Source organism: Argentina anserina, chromosome 6 (assembly GCF_933775445.1).
Source record: "Argentina anserina chromosome 6, drPotAnse1.1, whole genome shotgun sequence".
NCBI lineage: Eukaryota > Viridiplantae > Streptophyta > Magnoliopsida > Rosales > Rosaceae > Argentina > Argentina anserina.
In genome coordinates, this window is record NC_065877.1 from 21,763,824 (window position 1) to 21,783,385 (window position 19,562).

At 35.9% G+C, this 19,562-nt stretch overlaps 2 protein-coding genes across 2 annotated transcripts; one reads left to right on the forward strand and one right to left on the reverse strand.

Moving 5' to 3' along the window:
* Window positions 1-641: 641 nt before the first annotated feature.
* On the forward strand, window positions 642-8,046 carry LOC126798487 (putative cyclic nucleotide-gated ion channel 8). The gene is made up of 7 exons (XM_050525478.1): window positions 642-688; window positions 822-1,401; window positions 1,686-1,895; window positions 4,726-5,030; window positions 6,636-6,747; window positions 6,940-7,176; window positions 7,327-8,046. Exons 1-7 carry the CDS (start codon window positions 642-644, stop codon window positions 8,044-8,046), a joined length of 2,211 nt encoding a protein of 736 aa, XP_050381435.1.
* Window positions 8,047-9,516: 1,470 nt separating this feature from the next.
* On the reverse strand, window positions 9,517-15,284 carry LOC126798493 (protein LPA3). Its single transcript, XM_050525490.1, has 12 exons — window positions 14,917-15,284; window positions 14,457-14,487; window positions 14,277-14,369; window positions 14,131-14,193; window positions 13,720-13,831; window positions 13,464-13,549; window positions 11,659-11,717; window positions 11,460-11,562; window positions 11,318-11,378; window positions 10,784-10,866; window positions 10,608-10,688; window positions 9,517-9,955 (listed from the first exon to the last, which is right to left on the reverse strand). The coding sequence occupies exons 1-12, from the start codon at window positions 15,228-15,230 to the stop codon at window positions 9,896-9,898; spliced, it is 1,146 nt and encodes a 381-aa protein (XP_050381447.1). The 5' UTR covers window positions 15,231-15,284; the 3' UTR covers window positions 9,517-9,895.
* Window positions 15,285-19,562: the final 4,278 nt, after the last annotated feature.

Genomic DNA, 19,562 nt, shown 5'->3' on the forward strand with positions numbered 1-19,562 from the left:
TTATGATCATGATTATATTGATTTTGAAGATGGGTCTGCCATAATCTCCATAATCTGACAAGGGGTATCAAGCCGATGGCGCAATGCATATAGCAGTGCCAACGACGGGAATCATGTATAAAAAATGAAAGAAAAAATAATGATAACAAAAGAAAGCTTTTTATCAAGGTGAAAGTTATTTAATATATGAATAATGGATTTCTTGGATCAAGTCGTCCGGTATGAAAAATGAACCAATGTAGCGGGATGTTTTGAGAAAGAGCTAGGCCTGAATTTATAAGCAACCTGAAAACACTATGCCTTTTCTGGAGATATACAAGTAATATAACTAATCAGCACGTTGTTGAATCAGGTTATAAATAAGCAAGAGCATCTATTTTGTCTGCTTTATTTGATTTTCCTGTTTAAACAACATAGTATCGATCATCCCTGCAATACATGTTCTGAGACGGGAATTTGCAGTTTCACACTTTCACATTTTTGTGAAATGTAGTGTCTGCCATTACAGCATTTTCATTTTTGTATTTTGTTGGCATAAATTGTGTTGAAGTCTGCCCTTTGTTATGCCACTCAGCGGATGAAGCCATACTTACCTGCGGGTTCACATTCTAGTCTGACACCTATATGACCGATTACGCAAAATGTACAAGTCGCAGTATATTGGAGGTCAGAAGGAGAAATTTGTGAGGTATGCGCAGGGTTTGTACATTTTCTATACTAAAACTCAGGCATCAACTGGTCTTTAGCATCGTTCAAAGACCAGACTTACTGTATTCATGGCAAAAATTCTATGTCTTTATGCATATGTTGGACTCTTGTAGGCTAGATGATTTGGATACAATGTCAATGAGTTCAGATACCGGTAAAGTGAAGAAATGTGGATTTAATATAGAGGGTTTGGCTTTCACTGATCGTAGAAAAAGAAAATCGAGGTCAGTTAATTTCGGATTTCCGAGGGGATCAGATGGACTAATGACAATTGGTAGATCAATAAGAACTGGGGTCACCCGAGCAGTGTTTCCAGAAGATCTTAAAGTTTCGGAAAAAAGGATATTTGATCCACAAGACAAATCCCTCCTGCTATGGAACAGGCTGTTTGTCATATCATGTATCTTTGCGATAGCCATTGACCCTCTGTTTTTTTTTCTCCCTATATTCAATAAGACACAGGATTGCCTCTCTATCGATAAAAGTTTGGCAGCCACAAGTATAACTCTGCGTACTCTGATAGATGTTTTCTACCTCTTCCGCATGGCTTTACAGTTTCGTACAGCTTATATTGCACCATCGTCTAGGGTGTTTGGAAGAGGAGAACTTGTGATAGATTCTGCAGAGATAGCGCGGCGATATATTCACCGTTACTTCCTTGTTGATCTTTTGTCTGTCATACCGGCACCCCAGGTTAGAAACACCAAGCTCAGTTTCTGATAGTTTGCAAGCACTTTTAAATTAATAGATGAAGCTCTATGTTAATTTCTTTCTCCAAATCTGAGAAAGTAGCCTAAGAGACATGATTGATATACAAAGTCTTTGATGAAGGTCACCACGATACCAGCCTTTATTGATTAAAAATCATCAGTTATTGCCTTGTCAGTGCAATTGTAATGGTGTCACACTATATTTAGTTCATAAAATTATTTGATATAATAGACCAACATTTATCTTGTCTGTTTCGTTATCTGCAGATTGTGGTTTTTATATATTTGCATGGAAATGGCGCAGCTGTGCTGACTACAAAACAAGCATTGCTATACATTGTCTCGTTTCAGTTAATTCCAAGATTTGCCCGCTTATTAGCTTTGAACTCAGACCTTAAGAAGAGTGCAGGTTCTTTTGCTGAAACTGCTTGGGCCGGAGCTGCATACTATATGCTTTGGTTTATGCTTGCTGCTCAAGTAAGTATTACTCTTTTGCTTACATCATTCTGTTTTACTATAGTACCCTATTAGATAGTTCGCGCGCGCCTTGCTGCGCGTTGATTATATTGTGAATTATTCTAATATCTAAGATGGAATAGACTATTCCGTACTTAGATTATTATACGTAGTAGTAATTTTGGAATGATGCTTACAATTCAGGAATAACTCAGTGTAATATTCTCAATGATCGATCGAATAACACATCAACACACTTTCTACCCATCCAGTGAAAAACCTACAAAGTTGCATACAAATGATGAAGACTTGAAGTGTGTACTGCTCTGTACCTTTGAGGAAGAGAAAACACAAAAATTCCTAGCTTGTGATTTGCTTATATAGAACAACGTCAAATAAATATCGAAGTATTAGGAGAACGAATATCTAAACTCTAAAGCATGCAATGGAAGTCCATGCTCATAAGTTTTCAGGAATAGTTATTAGAAATATAGATTAGGGATCTTCTTATACAGTTCTCACTATTAGACTTAAATCAGACATCTTAATCATAAATGCATAATATCTTCCTACTGGAAACCATAATATATATTCCTACCTAAGGAAATAACCACAACGCGTACGGGCCATGTTAATTTTACTACACAAATTCTTCACCAAAAGATTTTTGAGGTTTACAAAACCGCAAGACACTTTAATTTTAAGCGGAAACATAGAATCATATTTGGGAAAAACTTGCGTACAAACTAGTATGTATGTGTGCGTCCGAACTTTCATTTATTTGTACACTTTGGAAATATAAATACATAATTTTAACCGTTCAAAAGTTTAGTTTATTACTAAAGATCATTTCTATAAAAGATCAACATAAACAAAAATCGTTTACTTTGTCGATTGCATCAAACAAATGAACGGTTATGGTGAAAGTTAGTAGTCTCATGATCAACCGTCAATTTGTTTGATGCAATCGACTATGAAGACGATTTTTGTTTATATCAATTTTTTGCAAACATGATCTTTAGTAATAAATTAAACTTTTGAACGGTTAAAATTATGTATTTATATTCTCAAAGTGTGCAAATAAATGAAAGTTCGGACGCACGTGTACATACTAGTTTGTACATACTAGTTTGTACGCAAGTTTTTCTCATCATATTTCCTCTCAAAAAAAAATATCACAAAAGATCTTTTCATAACATGAGATCAAAGACGACCAAATATTTGAGCTCATACTTCGACCAGAGAAACAAAATTTTACATACAGATAATCAAATACTTCGAGCACCAAGGAGCAGGAACAATAGCAAACGGTTCCGGTTGTACCCGATACTTCTTATCTTAATATTTGCAGCCATTTTTGATAGTTTTATCTTCTCAGGCCGAAAAGCTCGGTAGCTTTCTGGGCTGTATAATTCGACATCACCGATTCCACCGAAGTAAATTGAGTTTCCTTCACATCCTAAAATGTTCTGTCTAGATAAAGATGTCAAATGATTGCTGTTACAATATAGACCTTGGCTGCCTAAACCTTCTACTCTCTCCCACTGTTTCAGTGTCAAGTTTAACTTCTCCACCAAAAATGGCCTCTTCGTTGGGTAGATATCAACTCCTTTCAAACGTAAAATATCATGATGTCACCAAACGATCATGGAAATTAGGGGCAATATCAGAATCTTGAACATACATGGTTTTAACCGGAATGGAATCGGTACAGTCCCAAACATCAAGCGAAACACCAGTCCGCCGCCAGCAGGTCAGCCCAAATAGTTGGTTATTATGAAACATAATATCAGCGTAATCGTAGTCATGGATTGCCGCAGCCCCCAACATAGTCCATGCTTGGTCGTCTTGCTTAGAGAAGAGAATTGACCCTACAGGTAGGAATGCAACTAAAGCATTCTTGTTTCTAAATGGATTGGATGAAATAATAGCTTTCGAATTCGGATTATGATGATAAACATAACTCGAATAGTTGATACCGTCCCAAAGATTTGGGAGTGGAATAGTAGCTCTTGAAATCGGATGGAATAGTTGCAGAGGCTGATGGAACTGACCTCTGTCTACAATGATCAGCCACCCATGTGAGGAGCCCAGAATCTTGGCATCTGGATAATCGTCGTTAATGCTCTTGATTTTGTAAAGCTTTTCCTCTACTGGATCAAATAGGTGGGTAGCAGGTACGTCATTGTGGTTACGTTTTCGGAAGACACGAAGCATCAGCCATGCGAAGAGGAAGCTTTTTCAGGATCAACTCTAGGACTTCTGTTGGGAGCTCAAGCTAATCTAATGGTTGTCTGTTTCAGAGCGACCTCCTCCTCCGTCTCAGGCTCAATCGTTTTTCTTTTTTCGGCGTCAAAGATACTTTGATGATGATGCGTGAATTCTGACGTGGTTAGGGTTAGGGTTTGCTTTTAAAAGTGTTTTAATACTTGAGCATTGTAAGAAAGCAAACGCATCTAAATAGAGAAAAACAACATTTTATCCATTGACCTTATGACATTTTTTTTTGTCGGAGACCTTATGACCTTTATATAGGCATCTTAAGTTTCATGTAGAATCATGGATTATAAATACTTGATACACATTAAAATGGCCTAAGTTGCTGACTAGCTAGGGTGAGAAGCACCGGAGGGCTTTGGTGAGTTTCTTCTCTTTATTAGAAGAGTACACGAACTAATCTTTACAGCTGGGAGTTAAGACTTAAGATTACTTAAGTTTTGAAACTATGATATAAGTACATGAAGTATAAAACCCCATCTAACTTAGTTCGCACCTGTTGGTTTCCACTCCCCTCCCTCTGTGTTACAATGCCTTGAAGCAACTTGTTGAATTCATAGATAAATCTTTGCAGGTCACCGGGGCTGCCTGGTACTTGATGGCTGTAGAACGCTATGATACATGCTGGCGGAATAAGTGTGAGGAGACTGATAAATGTCAAGTAGAATTTTTGTACTGCGGCAGTGAGAACATGCGGGGTTACGCTGCGTGGGACAAAATCAAAGATGAGGTTCTAAATAAGAGCTGCAGCGGGGGAGAAGATAACACTGACTTTGATTTTGGAATCTTCAAAACCGCTGTATCTTCTGAAGTTATTTCATCCACCAACTTTGGAGAGAAATTTTTGTACTGCTTGTGGTTTGGATTGAAAAGTTTAAGGTATGTTATCGATTCTGAAAGTAATTGTATTACCTGATAAGTATTTTTAATTAGTTGTAGTTCTTTGGTACGTGTGTGCTGACTGATGAGTGCTAGTTAGCACTTAGCACCAAGATCAAAATAATGTACACTTGAAGTTCCTAATTAAATTAAATTCTTAACTAAAGCGTTTCCATATATATATATATATATATATATATATATATATATATATATATATATATATATATATATATACAAGTCTTTATCCAGAGTGAAGCTTCACTCTGAAATTACATAGTGAAGTTCTAATTTTAGCACACTTTTCGGTCAAATTTTTTCACCATAAGTGATTCAATATTTAGGTATGTTATTCAAGATCATCTCTACAAAATTTCATCTAATTCAGACATCGTTAAGGTATTGAAATTAGATTAAATCAATGAATGAATTAAAACTGTTCAACGTGAACCGTTCTTGTAAATCTCAATTTTGAAAGCTCAAACCATTGTCAAATTGAATTAAACTTTGTATAGATGATCTTGAATAACATACCTAAATATTAAATCACTTATGGTGAAAAAATTTGATCAAAAAGTGTGACAAAATTGGAACTTCACTCTGTAATTTCATAACTTCACTCTGTAATTTCAGAACTTCACTCTATATATATATATATATATGATGAAACCAGATTCATTACTTGAATGAGCAAGTCATTAAGTTTGTATTATTATGTTATTCATTGAATTTTAATTTGGAAATAAATATAGAGAGTTTGAGACAGTAAGGTACTACTTAGTGGCGGAGCCAGAAATATAAGTTCACTGGTGTACAAAAAATAATTTAATCTAAAATTATAGATGTATATGTAAATCATATTACGATGGTAATTCTTGTTGGAAGTAATTTAAGTGTGACATTTATATTTATAAAAAAATAGATTTGATATAATTAGTAAACGAGAAAGCCTAATTTTTTTTATCTTCTAATCTTAGCTAAAAAATTGGAGGAATTAATCTAGGAGTTGAAAGTTAAAGCTCTTGGGAACAAAAGGAACAAAGCATAATCTTAGAATAGAAAGAAAAAAAATTCTAGAGCACAGTCATCTACAAGAATCGAACCAAGGAAGTGTTGGACCAAGAGATTGTAAAAAAATCACATGACTTCACTACGCCAAGTTTGCTAGACTTTTCATGATCAAACTAAAACAACTTTATAGTGTACTGGTGCACAGAAGCCAGTAGGCTCCTTAGTGGCTCCGCCCTTGCAAGATGGAATGATGAGTTCTTTCAGAATTCGGAGTAGTACGTAAACCTTTGCTGTAGAAAGATGGATGTTCGTTGAAAACTGTGGAAGCCATTTACTATTTTATAGCAGAGTTTTCGGCTTTTCGCCCAGTTTAACACTACTTACTTTATTAGCATTTAGACTATTTACTTCTGTTATGCTCTACATCCCACAGCTCTTTGGAGAGTCTTATAATACATAGGTGTATGTATCTTTTGATAACATGCAATTCAATAAATCTGCACTATATGTCACGTTTGCATATTACTGTTGAAAATTGCTGGGTTTCTTCTTTGGATTATGAAGTTCTTACTGCTGTTGTATCACTTTCTACAGTACCCTTGGCCAGGGCCTTGAGACCAGTACGTTTCCTCTGGAGAATATATTTTCCATAGGGGTAGGCGTTTTTGGCCTCATCCTCTTTGCCCTTCTGATTGGAAATATACAGGTGAGCTTTAAAACTAAATCATCTCTAGATTTCTACAATGGACTGTGTTTATAATTTGGTTGAGGATACATGTAGTACCGATCATACTCCTTAGAGATTACATTAGTGCTACATGATTCTTTTTCCTACTATTGTGTGGTTGCAACTTTAAGCTATATTGCTGACTTTTATAGCTTAATGAACATTGTACAGACGTATCTTCAGTCTCTCACAATTCGCCTTGAGGAGATGAGAATTAAAAGGCGCGACTCTGAGCAGTGGATGCACCATCGCTGGCTTCCACAAGATCTTAGAGAAAGGGTTCGCCGCTACGATCAATATAAATGGTTAGAGACTCGAGGTGTAGATGAGGAGAACATTGTTTCATCTCTCCCGAAAGATCTCAGGAGGGACATTAAACGTCATCTCTGCTTGAATTTGGTCAGAAGGGTAAGTTTATATGGTTTCATCTCTCTGCTTACCAGTGTAATGTTATTGTGCCAAAATGGCAATAAGCTGTATTTGTTGAACTATACAAGTGAATGTTTGCATTTGGAGAACTTATTAGATGAATCATCCTTCATCTGGTTATGTCTGCAGGTGCCTCTTTTCACCAATATGGATGAGCGGTTGCTTGATGCCATTTGTGAGCGTCTGAAACCAAGTTTATGCACAGAGAACACTTTTATTGTCCGGGAAGGTGACCCTGTAGTAGAGATGTTATTCATCATCCGTGGTCGCCTTGAAAGTGTAACCACAGATGGTGGCAGGACTGGATTCTACAACAGAGGTTTGCTTCAGGAAGGTGACTTTTGTGGAGAAGAGCTCCTAACATGGGCACTGGACCCAAAAGCTGGCTCTAACTTACCATCATCTACTAGAACAGTGAAGGCTATAACCGAGGTTGAGGCATTTGCTTTGGAAGCAGAGGAGTTGAAATTTGTTTCCACTCAGTTTAGGCACCTTCATAGCAGACAGGTACAGTACACCTTCCGGTTTTACTCGCAGCAATGGAGGACTTGGGCAGCCTGCTTTATCCAAGCTGCTTGGCGCCACTATAGGAGAAGGGTGGCTGCAGAAAAACAAAGAGAAGAGGAGGAAGGATTTGGATACAGTGACGGAGATGATGATAATGGTGGTGGTGGTGGTGGTGATTCCAAAGGCGGTACTCGTAAACATGGGCTTGGTGCCGCACTGCTTGCATCTCGCTTTGCAGCAAATGCTCTTCGTGGACACAGGCTTCGCAGTTCAGGCAGGAGAGAGCTACTGAAGCTGCAGAAGCCCCCCGAACCAAACTTCTCGGCTTATGATGATAAGTAATTTGTAATTCAAGTCTTAAACTTGATATTGTAAATCCGAGAGCTGGGGAAAGCCAGCTCTGGTGTGTACATACAACTTGAACACTAACACAATGATGTCGTACAGTATATACAGCCATAGTAAGTTTTTGGAGCGTGGAAATCAATAGAAGTTAACATTGCATCTCCAACAGTGTTTGCTATATACATAGCTAAAAATAACTAAAAGTAGCATTGAGCTACCAAATATCATCGTTATACTTAAGCAGTAATAACTATTCTTAAACTAATTCAATTTTCAACACATAAACATAATTTAGCTAGAATTATTCTCTCTCATCTCTAGTTATATTTAACTAGAATTTTTAACTAAAACTAAATCTAACTTTTAAATAACTATGCCCTATACAGCCAACATCAGCCCACACAAACGTGTGGAAAACTTTTTTTTTTTTTGCAAAATTAACTGTAAAATGTAGTTACTGTAAAAAAAGTTAGATATGTAGGATAACTTCCTGATCTTTTTTTTTAATTTTATTATTTTTAATTTGACTTTTACTACGATATCCTTCATATATTAAATTTTGTTTTTATTTAACATATAGTCTAGAGTTATTAACGTATTTTCATAGGGATTTTGGTTGATAAAACATGTTTTGGTTATAATAGTATAGCAGAAAGCGTTAAACTCCAAAGTTGAAAACACAAAAAATCACCATCTAGTAATGAACACACAGACACACAATTAATGAATCTTCAAGCCACTCATTTGGTTTCATCCATGTTATCACCAAGCCAAAGAAAGAGAACTAGAAAAAAGTTTCAGACATATAATCCGTGAAATTCAAATCAGGGAACTGTATGACCAACAACTTTATGACTCCAGTCCATACATCAAAAACTGGGCTGCTCTTTCTCTCACTCCTAGATTGTGATTCAAATTCTAAACACTATGTTGATGATTAGGGATGGGCAAATAGATTGCTTCCTGCAGGGTCATTGGCAGGTACGCAGAATTTAGGAGTTGAAACAAGCAGTGAAGGATAACCAAAGCAAACTTAAAAGGTTGTGATACGTACTATGACTCAATGATATTGAGCTGCTCTACCACAACAATTGCTGTGCCAGCTTTCTGGACTAGCAATGGTTACAATCTACCTCAGCAAGCAGTGAAGGACAACCAAGCAGTGAAGGTTGTGATACGTACTATGAACTCAATGGAGTTGAAACAAGCAGTGAAGGACAACCAAAGCAAACTTAAAAGGTTGTGATACGTACTATGACTCAATGATATTCAGCTGCTCTACCACAACAATTGCTGTGCCAGCTTTCTGGACCAGCAATGGTTACAATCTACCTCAGAGCTAATTACAACATGTAACCTATGAGGGAATTCTAGAGACGGGTTAATAATATCTGGACCAAGTTTCTTATACACTATCCACTCTCAAAAGCAAATCTAGTAGCCTCTTCACAAAGCAGAACTCAAATTCAGCCAAAAGTGATCCGAAAGATATTCAAATGACATAAAAAGAACAAGCAAATCGTTTTCCAAAAAATAAAAAAACATGGGTTCAATGGTCAAATGAACCAAAAATGATATCACTATGCACAGAATTAACTCCTTTTGAGAAGGTTTTTTTTTTTGTTTGAGGGGAGAAGTTTTTTTTAACCTCTGAGAACTCACCATTTTTGTACAATCATTTTGATGAGCATCATAGGATCACAGCACCATCAAATTCCATAGAATATTCATGCCCAGATTTCATTTGAGCACTGATCTGCCGGTTGAGTCAATAAAACACTGGCCCCCCACGGCCCCACCCAATCCATTGGAACAATGGCATTCCCCATCCATCTCTTTTCGCTGCTCAATTACGCCAATCAGAAGACAATTCGAGCTCAACATCCTCTTCCCACCAAGTAGCAGACTGCGATATCAGAAGTTCAGACCACATAAGTAGATGCAATTTAAAGTTGCCATTCTTTGTTTCACAATATGCTTTTGGTTTTGAATTTATAGGTTTATAGAAGATATTCAAGAGGATAATTGTAATTACTAAGACTGGTTGCATAAAGAAAGAACCTGAGATACACAAGGTAAATAGTGTACAACTTATTAATAAACAAAGAGATGCCAAAGATTCATTGACTTGACTGGGCAAGTATAAAGGTTACATCCAAATTTTAAAAAAAATTTGTCGAATTCTTATCTATCACCAGGTCCTAACCAGATAATTGGGAATGAGCTGAAGCACCTAATATCACAAACTCTGTTATTCTCATTATAATCAAGTTACAAAGATACCTTCATTTTCCTCCAAAACCTGGAGTATTCCGTGTTCTAATGGAAAGGAATAGCTTATGCTATAATACACTAGAGTCACAGTTCTGCAGAATCAAGTATTATACTACTTTTTTCTCTTTTTCGGTCGGAATTATATAATGAGACCAGTAACCGAAAGGGTAAGTAAAAAACATGTCAAATTGTGAGATTGGCTATTCAGAAAGATGGAAACTAATGACATAAAAATTGAACTCTGAACAGCGATAAGAAACCGGTTAAGGTAAGGAGAGGGTAACCTTGTAGCCTCTACGAAGGAATTCCAGCGAGCTTCCTTCTTCCTCTTTCAGTCCCAAAACCCTCAACAGTTCTTCTTTTGTCTAAGAAGCAAACAAATAATGAGCCTGAAAGCATAACAACCATATCTAGCATGTATAAGTCTAAGAAATGGTTGGAGTTTCAGATAGATGTATACTTCTCCCAGAGTGAAGCGTGTTGCACTCTCTGCTACGCAAGCAAAAGAACTATCTGCTTGTTTAAGCATTACTTGCCAAGGCCCTGAACTTGAAAAAAGATGAGAGAATTCCCATAAGATGATGATTAAGCAGCATTGTAATCATATGGAAGAAGAGTGTATCAGACAGTGCAAAATAAGAACCAACAAGCAGATGAGAAGTGTAAGAAAATCATGGTTACTACAGACAAGCTGATCGTGTAGTACTAGCCTTCATGAGGCAAGACTGGGTTATAGAACCATATCATAAATGTAAATGTATTCTTCATCAAGTCCAGACACAGGTAATAGAACTTATATAAATCAGTATAGCACACTAACTCCTGATTATTCTCTAATTGCTCCTCCAAGAAGAGCAAGATACTTGCAAAATGTAAAGAATCAAGAACTGTGCTCCAGTGTGAACTATAAACCTTAGTCATTAATATTGAAAGTTAAACCAGGAATGAGCGATAATCAGGTATCTAACACAGGTTTGAGAAAAGTACTACATACCGGGATATTGACGAAATAATGCTCCATTGTAATTCACTATATAAGGCGCTACTGCTACTGTCTTAGAGGTTAACAAATAAATGGTTACCAAAAAATTGAAAATAAGAATGAAAAACCAGTTAAGTAAATAACTTTGTTTTACCTTCGAGTACTCTCTTATTCGAATGTAGAACACTGGAATAAATTGTGAAAGAAACCGATAATGCAAATCCTTCGGTGGAAACCCCACAAGGCCCAAGTCAGCACTGCACAATTAGCAGCTTCTAATTCGTAGTTGAGAATTATATTCAGCAATAGCAAAATGAAATTTGATAAATGATCAGGAAGGCAATTAGGATTACCGCAACGTGTCGAGTTCAAGATTGAATAGAAGTGTCGGGGTTGACGTAGCAAATTGTTCCTGTAAACACCAAGGGGTCAGTGGAAGTGTCACAATACTTTTACATATATTGAAGAATTCAATTCCACACATTTACTCTTATCAACATGTGACATTGTTAACTTTGGGCTGCCCTTAATACAAAATTATAAGATTACTAAAATACTTATATGCTATTTTAAGATAAGCTAAAATCTGGAAGGTTATATGATTGGAAAACAGTCGAGACAAATGAAAAACATTAATAAGGTCACTAACAGTAATTTTCTCAGTCAGTGCATGGATAGTTTGTGGCAGCCAGCATATGAATTTATATCATGCACAGATTTTTTTCTTTTGCAAGTATTTAATTAAATGAGTAAAGTAAAACACAGAAGAACGTAATGAAATTGCTAGCTATTATGTCAGACTCCGGATCTCAAATAGCATCAAACACGAAAACAGTACAGTCCAAAAGTGTTATGACACAGAAGCATTACAATTTAAAAACAATTCTGAGAAAACAATGCACATTGAGATCCCCAAATGAATTCCTTTCCCAAGAACCAACATTCTCAGAATGTATCATTTCTATGTTCATCCAAATGTCCCAGAATACCACCATTACACCAGCATCAATTCATTTTTATCTCTCCCAAAGACATATCTTTCATCAATACAGACCACAGAATCCCCTGGATTGTCCACACTGAAAGATTCACTTAAAACCCTTCCCCAAAGAGCTAAAGCAAATGGTTCAGACAATCAGGGCATCTTACACATTAGACACCAAGGACAGACAAAAAGGTCGGTCTCTCCTATGTCACAGGTATTAAAATGTCCATGAGTGAATATCAGGAAAAAAGTGGAGCACATATGTATTGGAACTAAAGTTGGTCAATATTTGAAACAAGACGTGGGTGAAACACAGTCAACCTTTGCCTCAGTAACAGTCCACAGATTCAAGATGAAAATGATAGCACATAGTCAATAATTACTAAATAATTACCATTGGCAAATTCAATTTTGCAAGCCGCATAACTAATTTGAAAGTAAATAGCCTTGAATTGGCTAGTATGTTTGACACCAAGTGATGCTAGACAACCTGCTCTAGGATTTGTTAAGTACACTCTTATGGAAAGGGGAATTATAAATGGGTATTAACAAGAGGATAGAATTACTAGCATTGCACGAGTGGGTTTCTAGGCATCACACCTAATGTTAGGCTGCATCACACAAACCTAAAAATAAGCAAAAGCTCTCAAAAGTTTATTAACTCCAATATCCCAGCAAAAGACTACGAACTTACGAAGGCTTCCTCATACAGAGGTTACGATCACGTGATCCATACGATTCCCTAATCATAAAGCAATATATAAAGCAAATCCTAGTAAGGAAGAAATCATAAAACTTTCCACAGCTGGACTTAAGAAATACTGTCCCTATTCTTCATCACCAAGTTGCACAACCCATGCATGTAACTGATGTAAGTACATATTAATATACATACAACCACAAGTCTCCCTATTTCTAGACTTTCTAGATAAAGCAACTGTATTTTTTAGATTCTGATGAATAAATGTACAGCACAATAATTCAGCAAGCTGATAAGTATTTGCCGATATATAACAGAAATCTGATTTATATAATTGACATCCAGAAGTTATCACACAGAAAGAATGATAAATTCAAGTACTCTAGATATACAAGTGTAGTACTCAAGAAAGATGGAAGAAAAATTGATGGATTAAAACAGGTGAGAGATAAGTAACAATGAACGGACCATACCACAAACTTCTCAATTCCAGCAAGTTCGCGTGTGCTACAATTAATGAACATATAGAGAGAAGGAGGCTCAGTAGATGCCCAGCGATCTGCAATTTAAGAGATAACAAAGAAATAATAGTTAGTTCTTTCGTTTAAAGATGTATTCTGTGCATTGAACACATAGATAAATCAAATTGGTGTAACTTCTGTTGAGAAGAAAGTTCTTATAGGAAAACAAGAAATCAGAAACATGAAAGGATTAAGTCCTGTAAATAACCTTCATTTTCATCTTCGAAATCAAAATCAAGTGTGTTCCTTATGGACCTGAAGAACATGGTGACTGGACCACCAGGAACATCATCAAGGGAACCTATGGTTATACCTCCAATCTGAAAGTAAATAATAGAAAAGAAAACCCATTTAAGGAGTTTGAAGTCAAAGGGCACTCTAGCTACTAAAGAGTACCAGTGGAAGTAGCATGCCAGTTGTATATTCTTAAAATATATAGTTTGTATTATTGCTTGCATATGTCAGTTGTTATATTCTATTCCTTTTCTTTTACAATGATTACAGAACCTAAGCCAAACCACCAAAGGAATTCTATATACATATGCTGAGGAGTATGATGCATAACATGCAATTGATTAAGGAAATGAACTAAAGGATGGTATTTTTAGTTATATTTTACCGAGTCAATAGCTGTTCTAAACAGCTCAGAGGCCCTGCGCCTTTCTGGCTTATCTGGAAACACCTGATTATAGGAAAAACTATTACATACTTCCAATTGAAACGTATAGAACAAAACACCAATATGAAAAGAACGATTCTTCTTACAATACAAGCTCTAGTCTCCTTTCTTTCTTTTAGCTTCCGTACAACAGCCAACGCAAGTTGAACATTGGCATCAATGAAGTCATCTGAAGACCCCTTTACATGTTTTAGGAATTTGAGAAAATCAAATCACAGGTATTCCAACTGCTATGTGTTATGAACAAGCAATATAATGAGAAGTACCTTATAGGAAGATATGTTGCTAGGAAGAGGCCTGGAGACACACAAAAAATCCCATGAAAAAGAAAGGAGGTATTAGTAACAAAAAAAAACATCAACCCCACATAAAAGCTTAAACGAAAGCTAACTAACCAAATTCATCACGCACATGAAGAAATGGACAATATATCTGTCTACAATTAATCAAATTGTACATTAACTTAACACCATTTCCAAAATAATGTATCAACACATAAAATTAACTTCCTATAAAGATCTAATCCTCAAAGCCTGTAACATTATAAGTTCATGTGAACATTGATTGGAAAAGCAATGCATTTCAGTTTTAGAATCATTTCTAAAAGCCAAGAACATGCTCAAATGTCAAAACTCAATAATGGGTTGTGCTCAAAAATCATATCTTGATCCAAATTTATAAGCTTTGCCAGGTAAACCAAAAAATGCAATAAACAGAAGTACTTACGGGAAGTCAATCTCCAAGCGGGTCTTGCCATCTTCAAGAGCAAAGGCAAGCGAGGTAGCAGCGTCAGTAACAAGAACCTCATACGACTTAGGCTTGTAGACTGCAACTCCTGTCTTGGGGTCAGCACTTGAAGCTTTGTCGACGCATTGGATAGTTCTAGTGGCGTTGTTGAGTGGAAGAGGCCGGAATGATGATGATGGGGTGGTGAGAAAAGTGGCGGTGGTGGTTTTGGGGAGTGAAGAGAGAGGAGAGAGGGAGAGAATGAGAGGGTGGTGGGTGGAGGAAGAGGAGAAGGCCATGGTGGTGGTGGCCATCTCTGGTTTTGGGTGGTGGGTTTTTGGGAGGGAGAGGAGGAGAGACAACAACACGAAATGGATGAGGTTATGATAATTCTTTTTAAGAAAAAATTTCAGCTCTGGTTCCAAACTGTGTAATAAGGTTAAAGTACTAACCAGATTTAAAACTCATCATTTAGCCCGCGGGTTTTTTACTTATCCGACCGAGCCTTTAAGAAAATCCGCCAAAATCCGTTTTTATTGATAAATGGTTGTGTTTGGTTTAGAGATGTGAAATCCGGCTTGACACGTAAAAACCCGTCAAATAAAATATTATACATGCATATAATATATTATACATATATCAATTATACATCTTTTTTTAATAATTATAAATAAAATATAATATATGTTAATAATACTAAATTTAAAATTTTATATTTCTTTATATTATGACTTTATCCTAAATTTACAATAAAATTGTAATATTATGAATCAACTATATGAAGTATATGAAGTAAACTTCTCAGCATTAATCGACACAAGCTGATGTTATCAGTACTAATATTTATAGACCATGTTAAAACTTCATCTAATTCGGAACTCGTCTGACAGTCATAATTTTCGATAAACCGAAAACACCACTAATATGTTCTAAAAGATGATCCATTACCAGGATGCGAATGTCGAAAGTCGTTTGCATATATGAAATCATCTAATTTTTGGTACCGATCGTGCGCGGTCACAATAAGGAAACTTATTTGAAAAAGCCCTGGTAAATAAGGTTTTAATATGTTAAAATGTCTTTTTTTTACCGTAGGTACGGACGGTCAAACTATATTCAAAACAGACGAAATTTTCACAGGGTCCCTAATCCTGGTGTCGATTGACCGTATTTAGAACTTGAGTTGTCGATCGTCAAAGTGTCCACTAATGTATCATAACTTTTATACTATGTTTTAAAATAAAATTATCGCATTATGAAGTGACTATATGAAGAAAACTTCTCGGGATTAATCACACCAGCAATGTGATCAGTACTTATATTTAGTGACCTTGTAAAAATTTCATCCAATTCGGACCTCGTTTGACTATCAGAATTTCCGGTAAACCGAAAACACCACTAATATGCCCTAAGGGATGACCCATTACAAATATGCGAACGCCGAAAGCCGTTTTCATATCTGAAATCACCTAATTTTTGTTACCTATCGTGTGCAATCGCACTAAGGAAACTTATTCGGCAAAGCCGCGGTCAATAGGGTTTCAATTTGTCAAAACGCATTTTTAGTTGACCGTAGGTACGAATGGTCAAACCATATACAAAACGGACGAAATTTTTACGGGGTCCCTAAATATATATACCGATCACATCTGCTAGTGTCGATCAACCATATTTCGAACTGGAGTTGTCGATCGCCTAAATGTCCACTAATGTTTCATAAATTTTATATTAGATTTATAATAAAACTATTGCATTATGAAGTGATTGTATGAAGGAAACTTCTCGGGATCAATCAACAGTAGTTGATGTGTTCGGTATATATAGTGACTCTTTAAAAATTTCATCAAATTCAGATTTCATTTGACTGTCATAATTTCCGGTAAACCAAAAACACCACTAATATGCCCTAAGAGAAGACATGTTACCAAGATGCGAACACCGAAATCTATTTGTATATCTAAAATCGCCTAATTTTTATCACCAATCGTGCACAGTCGCACTGAGGAAACACATTTGGCAAAGCCCCGTTCAATGTGGGTTTTAATATGTCAAAACACATATTTTTTGGTTGACCGTAAGTATAGGCAGTCAAACCATGTCCAAAATGGATGAATTTTTTACGGATTCCCTAAATATATATTCTGATCACATCTGCTGGTGTCGATCGATCATATTTCGAACTAGAATTTTTGATCGCCGAAATGTTCACTAATGTATCATAACTTTTTGTATTATGTTTATAATAAAACAATCGTATTATGAATCGACTATACGAAGGAAACTTCTCGGAATCGATCGACACCATCCGATGTGATCAGTATATATATTTAGTGACCATTTTTTAATTTCATCCAATTCAGATCTCGTTTGACCGTTAGAATTTCCGGTAAATCAAAAACACCACTAATATGCCATAAGAGAGGACCCGTTACCAAGATGCGAATGGCGAAAGTTGTTTACATATTTGAAATCACATAATTTTTCTCACCAATCGTGCATAATCGCAACGAAGAAGCCCATTTAGTGAAGCCCCGGGCAATGAGGTTTTATTATGTCAAAACGTCTCTTTTTTGGTTGACTGTAGGTACGGACGGTCAAACCATGTTTAAAACGGACAAAATTTTTACAGGGTCCCTAAATATATATATCGATCACATCTATCGGTGTTGATCGATAATATTTCGAAACTATAATTTATTTGTGACTTTGTTTTGAGAATATTTTCTAATAATTCTTTTATTGTTCCAAACCCTTAAACAAGAGTATTATGTCTTTTTTTTCTAATACAAGTCCGCAAGGCCCGGCCCATAAAAGCCTGCAAAGGCTCGGCCCGTAAAAGCTCGCAAAAGCCCGCTTTAGGTGGGCGGGTTTGGATTTTCATATTTGTGAAATACCCGGCCCGGCCTGGCTCGTCACTTATTTAAATGTACCAAAACCCGGCCCGACCCGTTGACAAGCCCTAAACCAGATGTACATAACTACCAATGTAAAAAGTAAAAACTAAACTCAAGATTCTCTATCAATGTGATGCACGAGAGCTTTTTCCGTGACGACGTCGTCATTGTGGCTCTTACAAAAGGTCATTACTAAAAAAAAAAAACTACAAATGTAGTGCCTAAACTTAGAATTTCTATCAATGTGACATCAACAAGTATTTTTCGTCATGACGTTTTTTTGTTATATTCGGCACACGAGCTGTTTTTAAAGAAAATGTAGTTATCAAAATCTACACTACTATAATTGGAAGCCCTCTTTTGGTGTCAACAACTTCACCAATTTTATGAAGTTCCTACAACACCCATGACATGTTTAAAATTTACATTAATAAATGAATCAACAAGAGTTAATACTGTAAATTAATAAGAAAATAATAGTAAATATAACAACCGATGCCCACGATCACAACACAAACTTGTGCAACGTTGCACGGGCCGGATACTAGTATGAGGCGCACAAACCTTTCATCTCAACCTAGAAGCCATAATTGAAACCTTTGTATGGCTGTAAATAGGCTCGAGTCTCTCGTGTTTAGCTCGCTTTTAGCCCGTTAAGCTCGAGCTCATAAAGTTAAATGAGCCGAATTTGAGCTCAATAATAAGCTTGACCCTGAAAATGAGCCAAGCTTGAACAACATGTATTTGGCTCGTTCAACTCGTTCAGCTCGCGAGGTAGCTCGGGCTTGTTAAAAGTTCGGCTCATTTATTAATTAAGTTTGACTTATAAACTTTTATAGTATATATACAATATAATTTTTATATAAGAAATAATATTAAAAATATTATATTTTTTCAAAAGAGCTAAAAAACTTCTTTCAATAATAAGTAGGTAAAGACTTTAAGTTAAATAACGATTTTGATTTGTTATTTTTAGTTTATTACAAATAAAAAAGTTTTTGTATGATGCTATGACATTAGACTTTGAATTTCCTGTTTAATTTATTAATTTTAAAATTTTAAATTCATATAATTCAAACCGGCTTGATTCGAGTTCGACCTTGTCTAATAAAATGAGTCGGCTCGAGCTTTTTCAAGTCGAGCCGAGCTTGAACATAAAAAAAAAATTTAGCCCGACTCGAGCTCAGTTGAATGAAAACGAGCCAAACATTTACATCCATAGTATTCATCTCGGCTCGACTCATTTACATCTCTAAACCTTGGATTTGGTGTCGTTGTTTTGTCGCTCATCCTCAAATCTTCTATTTACGCACAAACCTTTTCTTTTAATTTTTTTTGTACGAAACTTCTATTCATACCTCCTCATTTAGCATTTACACCTCCATGGATTTTTGTACAATTTAAAACTCCAAAATTTACCCCTATACCAAAATAATAATTTTAAAACATACACCATATCCGAATCTTCGATCACACGAGACTACAATAGACCACAACTTCATCAACTTCATATTGCTTGTTGTCCACTGATCTGATTTTCAATACTCAATTGATGTTTATTAGTTTGTAGTCTATTCAATAGCTGAAGAGCTCTCTTAAAATTCAAACAATTTCCCAACCAAAGTTTCTATTCAATATGATATTATGATATTGATGACCTGTTGAAATAGAGAACACAAAATTTGATGAAAAAACTCGAATCTGCATGTAATCATCAAACCAAAAGATTTTGGAAGCCCAGAAAGCATGCTA

Excerpts from the sequence above, each read along its gene's own strand:
- LOC126798487 (XM_050525478.1), top strand. The coding sequence starts at position 642 with ATGTACAAGTCGCAGTATATTGGAGGTCAGAAGGAGAAATTTGTGAG. Across the intron at positions 1,402-1,685 it reads CTGTCATACCGGCACCCCAG|ATTGTGGTTTTTATATATTT; the intron begins GTTAGAAACACC and ends CGTTATCTGCAG. Across the intron at positions 7,177-7,326 it reads GCTTGAATTTGGTCAGAAGG|GTGCCTCTTTTCACCAATAT; the intron begins GTAAGTTTATAT and ends TTATGTCTGCAG.
- LOC126798493 (XM_050525490.1), bottom strand. The coding sequence starts at position 15,230 with ATGGCCACCACCACCATGGCCTTCTCCTCTTCCTCCACCCACCACCCT. Across the intron at positions 10,867-11,317 it reads ATTATTTCGTCAATATCCCG|GGCCTTGGCAAGTAATGCTT; the intron begins GTATGTAGTACT and ends TTTCAAGTTCAG. Across the intron at positions 10,689-10,783 it reads CACGCTTCACTCTGGGAGAA|ACAAAAGAAGAACTGTTGAG; the intron begins GTATACATCTAT and ends TTTGCTTCTTAG.